An 8,745-nucleotide genomic window follows, 5' to 3' on the forward strand; every position below is an offset into this window, starting at 1 on the left:
TATTTATGTCCACATAAAGAAAAATAGTACAGGGACACAAATATTACAGATGCCGTACAATACGTACACAACTCATGGACCAGTGGGACGCAGCATATTTTCACAATATCAATTACAAGCACAATACTCACTTCTCGAGGGTATAAGTAGCACAAAACTTAGTTCTTAAGGATATAAGTAACAGCGTCTCCGCCATATGTGGCGGCTGCCAATAATAGCAGATATGGCGCAGTACCTTGCAAGCTGTTTCGCCCTCTTTTTGGCCATTCCAAGTTGTTGCAGCCCTATTACTACCAGCCTGTGTGCGTTTCCTAGGCTACCAAATATGAAAACTAGTAATGTGCACCTATAACCTAGCTCTGAGATGGTGTTTAGGAGTGGTTGGTATTTAACTACCTTGGTATAGAAAGACTCCTCTATGCTGGAATCAAAGCTACAGCCTACCTCTAAAATATGCACCTCCCTGGACTCCTCATTGATAATAAGTACATCAGGTGTATTGGCCACCAGGTGTAAGAGAGTTCTAGGATTACTACTGCAGTGCTGGAACATAGATGGTTTTACCTGAGAATGTTTGTACACACACACACACACACACACACACACACACACAAGCCAAGGTTGATTGAAATACATGTATTGTCTTCTTATTGCATTCTCTCAAAGAGGCATGTTAAATGTTTAATGATAATATGAGCGATAACCCAGAAAACATGTATAGGCTAATAAATACAAATTTCACCAGTATCCAAATGCCGCTGTGACTCCAAAACAGAGTATCTTTTGTTTCCCAGGATCAGGTGGGTATGTTGCAACAGAGGCTGGATGAGTGAGTGAGTTTCCTGTGTCAAAGAGCCCGAGGGAAAACAGTACAAAGCCACAGAGCGCACACGCTCTTATGAATCTGTTTTGAACACATTCCCAGTTATGTTTCTATGTCAATAAGTGGGTGAGACTACGGTTGAAGCTGGGCTGTCACACACGCAGAAAGAAACAGGCTTTTACAGTGAAAGATTGTAATGCCCCTCTGGTGCTGTTATATTTTTCTGCTATAAATGCGAATTTTGGGAGACTTGAAAATAGATGTTATATATACTGTCCAGACGCTTAGACTGAATTCCCCCCTCAAGTCTGGTTAATTATGTCTATTTAGAGGATCAAAAATAATTTTGGTGTTAAATTTTCCTCCAAAAATCAAGATGATTTGACACAAATGAACATGTTAAGAGTGTTATTATTTAAAGCATATCACAGAAAACTATAACAATTAAAAACAGTTTTTTTTGTATTTGAAAGCTGAAACACTGAAATAAGCTGAAACACTGAAATAAGCTGAAACACTGAAATAAGATAACCAGATTGATGAAAATGCGTTATATTCTGTGAAAACCTGTGAGTATATCCAGTCATTTCTCAAGTCCAAGTCTGTTTATTAATAATCATGGGCAGCTTCAAACCCCTGAAACCATTACATAATGTGGACTAATCAAATCTAGTTAATAATAGGTAGGTTTTAGTCGATTAATCAATTAGTAGATCAATAGAAAATGCATTTTAGCTTCTTTGTTGTGAGAATCTGCTGATTTTCTATTCTTTGTATAATTGTTAACTTATTATCTTTAGGTTTTGGACCGTTGGTCAGACAAAGAAAGACATTTGAAGATGTCACTTTAGGCTTTCGGAGATTTTTAAGAGCATATTTCATAATTCGCTGACATTTTATACAGCAAAACATTGAAAAAGTAATAATAATCAGATGAATTGTTATTAAAAAAAGAATCATTAGTTGCACCCCTACTAATGTAATGTAACTAGGGTTGGGTACCGAAACTCGGTGCCAATAGGGAACCGGTGCCGACGTAAACGGTAGTAACGAGACCGAATAAGAACGAAAGTTTCGGTGCCTCATTTCGGTGCTTGACTTTACACTACACCTGACAGCATGTAACGTTAGCCTACCTTTAGCTAGCAGCTGGATTAATCACGGTTAAAATGCTGACAGCTAACGTTAAACAGTGTAAAGTGTGACTGTATTTCACTGTGGAGGACTTCAACAACTGCCGTTGTCGCAATTCATAGATATACAGTATGTTTATATGGTCGGAATGAAACAACACAGATGGTGCGTTCACTTGCAGCTGCCGTTGTCGGAATTAAACAACACAGACGGTGCGTTCACTTGCAGCTGCCAGTGTCGGAATTAAACAACACAGATTCACTTAAAACAGGTAGCCTCGTGGTGCATTCACAGTAATTGTAAAATACCCTTTTCCCATCTGGGGTTCAACAGCAATTTACTGGTGAAATAAGTTATTGTTATTGTTATAGTTATTACATTATTATTAAATCTTTAATTTTGACCATGGCCTTAGCAATAAACATCACTAATAAAGTCACTGACTGTTGTTTACTACCCTTATTTTTTTTCTTCTTCTTCTTCTTTTTTTTTAACTTTATTGAAAAGTACCGGTTCAGGCACCGTTTAGGCACCGGCACCGTTTTAAAAGTATCGATTTAGCACCGGAACCGAAAAAAAACCAAACGATACCCAACCCTAAATGTAACACATTTCATGTTTTTTTTTTCTTTCACACAGCGAAGTAAAAATAGTTCTTAGTTCATCCAAAGAAAAAGGGAACACATGAACAGAAACGATCCATTTCAACTTCTGTTTTCTTAGCAACTCAGGTAAAACCAGCTGTGAAACTCAGAGCGACTGCGCATAAAAACACTCGGACACAGCCTTTATTAGTGAAATGTTATATTAATTTAGTTTTATAATTTTACACATGCAAAGTTTAGAAATGGGAGTAGTATAATTTTTTTTTTACAAAAGGAAAAGGGAGAAAAGTCATGTATAGAAAGTCACGCAACTAATATACAGTATAAAGCTTGGAGAGATTTGACACTGCGTTTGTGTGCTCAGCGTCCTCTCTGCACCCGGCCCTGTTCCTCCATCAGACGATAGGCTTTTTATCCATTTTGATGGTCTCGTAGGTATCGGTGCTTTGAGAGGTCAGACCCTGCAGGACACAGACATGATGCTAGTGAGAAGTAACAAATACCTGATGCAAAAAGTAAAAAAAAAAAAATATATATATATATATATATACACACACTACCGGTCAAAAGTTTGGGGTCACTTCGGAATTTCCATTCCACTCCATTATAGACAGAATACCAGCTGAGATCAGTTGCATTGTTTTTTTTAACAAGGGCAGCAGTTTTCAGATTACATTATGTGCTTACATAATTGCAAAAGGATTCTCCAATGTTTTCTCAGTTAGCCTTTTAAAATGATATCAGATTAGTAAACAGAATGTGCCTTTGGAACATTGGATGAATGGTTGCTGATAATGGGCAATGTAGATATTGCATTAAAAGACCAGCCACCCACTCAGATCAGCTGGTAGTCTGTCTATAATGGAGTGGAAAGGAAATTTTCGAAGTGACCCCAAACTTTGAATATATACATTTCTACAAAACAATGTCTAAGTGTGGTGTTTCTTTACTGACAGTTAGGCGAATAAAAATAAAAAAATGTTCCTTTACCATTCGCTGTGCGTTAAGCTGTCACTTTTCCTTCAAGTGCCTTTTTAAATGTCTTTTTAATCATTACAATGAGAACTCTCACCGCATAGATGCCTCCCTCAGCGGGCTGCTTCTGTGGGACGGAAACAGTTTAAAGGAATTATCACAAGAGTGCTGCAGTAACAACCCTTTCTTAAAAGACACAACAGAGCCGCGGCTGTTATGTAAAATATCCAGTTCCTCTTTCGAGCCATTTGGCCAGTGGTGGAATGGAACTAAGTACATTTACTCAAGTACTGTACTCAAGTAGCCAAAACATGTTAAGGAACTTGTACTTTTACTTGAGTCTTTTCTTTTTCATGCCACTTTCTAATTCTACTCCGCTACATTTCAGAGAGAAATATTGTACTTTTTACTCCACTACATTCATCTGACAACTTTAGTTACTTAACAAATGACTTTTAATACTTTAAGTACATTTCCCTGATGCTACTTACATACTTTCACTTAAGTAATATTTTTCAATGCAGTGCTTTTACTTGTAACAGATCCTTTTACTTTTATCGAAGTAAAGGATCTGAATGCTTCCTCCACCGCTGCATTTGGGTGTGGATCATTTTATTCATTCTAAGCTTTGAGGATGAATAATTAATTGCCATTTTGCATGCATAGGCTACACCAATTAACAGGAAGTGTGGATCTGACACATTTGTTTTGTGTGAAGTAACACTGGAGGAAACTGTGACTGTGTACAGTGTATAAATAATGTAGGTTGGTGGTCAGCTCAAGCTTACAGGAAATGATAGGCTGGGGTTGGCTTTAAAGCAGAACTACTGCTTTTGAAGGCGAAATAGCCGCGCCCCCCCCCCAAAAAAAAGGAGCCAAAGCATTTGAAAAGCATTTTCGCAGCACATTTGACAAAATCACACCCCATCTTATTTTTGTGTTTTAGTTTTTCACGGTAATAAAGAACTTCAATTTTACCTCAGCGGGGTTGGCAGGCGTTTTCTTGGCTGGGCCCATCTGTCGAAAATAAATAAAGAATAAATAAATCATAAAACACACGATGGAGTGATTCACGTCATATTCATCAGCAGGTGTAAATTAGACTTCAGTGTGTGAGGCTGATCTGATAAAAGTGCTGAAACAGTCAAGACGATGTGAAGAGTTTGCTCCTAAAAATGAGCCGACGATTGAAAAAAGAAAAAGCTGTCAAGTACGTTGCTACACTTGAGCATTAAAGTCAAAAATATGAACAAGGAAAAGTATACAGAGGTACGACAGAATAATCTGTTTTTTTTAAGCTGGTGGAGCATTTTCACATCTTTTGCCACTTAAAATACAGAACATCTTTGAATAAAACTCTTCAAATATTGTGACGATTACATGATTGTCAGATGTATAACTCTGAATAACGTTCACAAGAGCACAAGGAACAGTTGTGAACTTTCTAACAGCCATCATGGCGGTGTGTCTGTGTCTGTGTCTGTGTGTGTATGTGCGTATTTTGTTCCAGTTTGTCTTACCCTCAGTCTGCAGTATAGGACGGTGAGAATGACGCCGTAAAGGATGAGAATCCCATCCAGGATGAAACACACGTTCATGTCGCTGATGGCCTCTGCACACAGAAAAACACATCACCCTTATCATTCCCCATCATCACCTCCAGCACAATACTAGTTTCATCCATCTACTGTCTAACTAAAAATTTGCAGTGCTACAGGTATCTTTAAAAAAATTAAATAAAATCCCCCCCATGACATTTCCCCATCCTCACCGGCGCAGGTGGGACAGATAATCAGAAAGACAGCGATGAGCGATGCGTGTGCCATCTTACCGACTGAGCTGTAGATAAGATGAAGGGTCGGTTTTGATGCTCCCTTGTCGGCTGTCAGCGAGATCTCTTTAAAAAAAAGAAAGAAAAAAGCCCTCTGAAGTGAGCTCTGTGAACAGCAGCGAACAGGAAGTCCGGGGCTCTGTCCGTTTTTTTTCAAAATGTGAAACCACACGCCTCCCACACTGCCATCCTCGCTTCACAGAAGTTCCTCTTAAGGTATTGTGAAAAAAAATAAACACACACACTGCCTATCTTTGGTTGAAATATTGCTCAAATCCAGTGACAAAGCGCTGTCAACACCATTAAATGAGAACAGACACATATTAAACAGAAAGCAGAATCTGGCCATGTCTCAAAACCCCTAATATCCAAAAACAGATGGTCATCTTGTTCACATGCACGTAGTATTAGCGTGTTCTTCCTCTTTTTAAGTCATTTTTAAAAAATAGCTTTTCCTCCATCAACATCCCACACTTCAAAATAAGCCACAACAAAAAAGAAGCCTTATGAGGAATAAATGGTTTAATAATGGAAAAAGGCCTATCACACTATACAAGCTACAGTTACCAAAAAGGAAGAAAATACAAGACAAATCTACAAAGTTTTTTTTTTTTTTTTTACAAGCCACTTGTTTTTCAAAAGTGAAAACATTCGGAAAAATTGCATCGTCATAACTTAGGCACCTTTCAAAATGAGAGGAAACAAGTTATTATAAAAAAGGTTTTGGAGCCCGAAAGGACTCTAGCATGCTTGTTTTTTTAATATAAACATCAGCCTTTTGAACCACTCTGATGAAATGCCATACACATTGGCCCTGGTATTTGGTATGTTTTTTTTTTTGTTTTGTTTTTTGTAATGTAAAGGCCTTTTAAAACCATATTTTCACCAGAAAGGAAAGCAAACAGTCAGTCAAACTGTAGGTAGATGCAATATATCGGCTCAAGTGTCTACATCAGGCGAGTTTCGGCTTTACAGTAAGTTTTTTCAGGACCTGGAGGAGGAGGAGGAGGATCCAGTGGGGACAGATGTGCCCCATCAGGCTGGTCCTCCAGATGTGGAGAGTAAGGCTGTGGGATGGAGGCAGCGTGTTCACTGTGCTTGTTTCAGCTCGTGGCACAAGGCGAGGCGGTGATGCTAATGCTGCTGCTGCAGAGAGGAGTTACAATCACACGTCTGGTTTCGGGTTTTTGTTGAAATTCATAAAAAAAAAAAAAGAGACGTCGGCTCTGCCTGAACAGGAATGACTTCCTTAATGTGTACATTGTTAAAAAGCCTGGAATAGACCATGACCCAAGGGCATAGGTTTAGTTTCAACATTGGGGGCACATTGTAATCAGGGGTATGGGGGTCATCTGTCCCCCATCAAATTTTGAGCGTCAAACACTAAATTTCCGGCATTCTGGTGAAAAAAATCTGTTAGAAAATGAGACCTTGTTAAATCCAGAAACTCCAAAGTACATACATACATACATACATACATAAAAGACATGAAATCACATCTTTATTTTTTACGGCCCTGTTGTCTTCTTTAACCCACCCCCCCCCCCACCCTCCATGTTGCATAGGTAGATACAGTTCTTTGTTTCCGAACATGTTTTGAGCCCCCTGAACCACCTGTTATTTTCACCTTTTTTGGGGAGGGGGGAGTGTGTTGTCTTTTATATATTTTAAAGGGGGAACAAATCTACCTCCTTTAAATATTGCGTGGGGGACATACACCCTGCATCCCCCCCCACCTGAAATCTACGCCTATGCCATGATGCCATGGATCCAGCTGGTATTAACGTGTGGTCTGTGTCTGGATGATGCCATCTGATCACAGGCCTTTGCATTTACAGCTGGCATTAAAAAGTGTTCTCGTTATCGAAATGAATTCCACATTGTGATTGGATAGAAGCATGTAAATTGGGAAGGCAGAGCTCGGGGACTTGGTGTGTTCAAGATCAAGGAAAAAAAAAAACTAGTTTAGAAACTTTCAACAACATCTCATGTCGTGACAAATGCTAAACAAGGTCTGCTAGATTGTATTCCTTTTAGATGATAGGAGACCTCCATATGTGTTTCAAATGTACCTAAGTACTGTTTCACAACCATTATTTTTAATGACATGATCTTGGTTTCCAGAGCCTTTTCCCCTTGTGTACTTCCTCAAAAGATTTTATCGACTTTATATGACTTTCTCTAAAATATCTTAATATCAGACATGTTCATCAGACACAATGCCTGTCTCCGTCTCGATGAAAAAAAGGTCCACGAATTTATCGTTCTAACCGTGATGAATCAGATATGTTGTATTACTATAAATACATTATATGAAACGAGTGTCAATAAACCAAAACCAAACATTTCTCCCCAGATAGAGTTGCTCAGGTGTGAGTATGGTCATATACGAGGTGGGGATTGTAACCCTAGTCTTTGACGGCCCCCTCCTCCTCTTCCTCCCAAATTCCAGATTTAGGTAACATGAAAACATAACTCCATCCGCTGAGGGAAGGCTGAGATGTGGTTGAAAGCTTCGGAAACAACACGTAAGTTGGACTGTGGGTTGAGAACGCTGTTTCAAACTCTATTTGGCGTTGCAAGAGGGAGGGACCGCCTCTCCATTTTTACCGGACAGTTTGAGATGACAGGAAGTGGTGTTGTTGAAATGACTTTTCAGCTCGATGAGTCATTTTTTTTCCCTTCTTTTTTGAATGTGCTAAAACTAGGGTTGGGCATCGTTTGGATTTGAACTATTCGGATTCCAATTCCGATTCTTCCTTTCGATTCCGATTCTTTGAGGGATGGAGCTGAAACGGGTCACATGCCTATTTTCACAAATAAAGAGGAAAAATGTATTTTTATTCAATGGTGGTTTGCAGTTTTACAGGGCTTTTTCAACATAAAATAAAGCCACACTAGAGTTACTGTGCTCCATGGCTGCAACAAAACAAGCGCCTGGCCGCTACGGAAACCAAAACTTGCGCATATTAAATTGGGAAGCCATGATCGGATTTGAAACAAAATCCTCTAAACGATTCCAAACGATTCCAATAAAGAAACGATTCTACTGGAATCGTAATTCTTTAAAACAATTCCAAGTAGGAATCGGTTCTCGATGCCCAATCCTAGCTAAAACTGTACAGATTGCATGCACCCCTGGCTGACATCGAATCCCAATGCAATACAGACCAGCTCCAGATGTTAGTAGTTCGGCATTCACGCCCTGCATTAAAAGATAAGTCTGGAGATAATCTTTATTTTTCTTATTCTCAATGAATCCCATTAAAAGACAAAAAACAAAAAAAACTATGAACTGCTCCTCCTAACTCCTAAGTATCGTCTGTGCATCCAAAGCCTGATATAAAACCATAAAGAACACATCAGTGAGTCACAGC

At 39.0% G+C, this 8,745-nt stretch overlaps 1 protein-coding gene across 2 annotated transcripts; it reads right to left on the reverse strand.

Annotated features, from left to right (window-relative positions):
• Positions 1 to 2,723: 2,723 nt before the first annotated feature.
• fcer1gl (Fc receptor, IgE, high affinity I, gamma polypeptide like) lies at positions 2,724 to 5,510 on the reverse strand. Of its 2 annotated transcripts, none has more exons than XM_039816019.1 (5): positions 5,309 to 5,510; positions 5,058 to 5,149; positions 4,516 to 4,554; positions 3,553 to 3,664; positions 2,724 to 3,023 (listed from the first exon to the last, which is right to left on the reverse strand). In XM_039816019.1, exons 1-4 carry the CDS (start codon positions 5,361 to 5,363, stop codon positions 3,566 to 3,568), a joined length of 285 nt encoding a protein of 94 aa, XP_039671953.1. In that variant the 5' UTR covers positions 5,364 to 5,510; the 3' UTR covers positions 2,724 to 3,023; positions 3,553 to 3,565. The 2 variants fall into 2 exon arrangements, with proteins under 2 accessions (XP_039671953.1, XP_039671955.1); XM_039816021.1 differs by having other exon boundaries at positions 3,635 to 3,664; positions 5,309 to 5,503.
• Between the last annotated feature and the right edge of the window lie 3,235 nt (positions 5,511 to 8,745).

This window comes from Perca fluviatilis, chromosome 11 (assembly GCF_010015445.1).
Source record: "Perca fluviatilis chromosome 11, GENO_Pfluv_1.0, whole genome shotgun sequence".
In the NCBI taxonomy this organism is placed as follows: domain Eukaryota; kingdom Metazoa; phylum Chordata; class Actinopteri; order Perciformes; family Percidae; genus Perca; species Perca fluviatilis.

Bases quoted from the DNA above. Each gene is read 5' to 3' on its own strand.
- fcer1gl (XM_039816019.1), bottom strand. From the start codon at position 5,363: ATGGCACACGCATCGCTCATCGCTGTCTTTCTGATTATCTGTCCCACC. The intron at 5,150-5,308 runs GTGAGGATGGGG...TTCTGTGTGCAG, and splicing joins TATCTGTCCCACCTGCGCCG to AGGCCATCAGCGACATGAAC. The intron at 3,665-4,515 runs GTAAAATTGAAG...TCCGTCCCACAG, and splicing joins CGCCTGCCAACCCCGCTGAG to AAGCAGCCCGCTGAGGGAGG.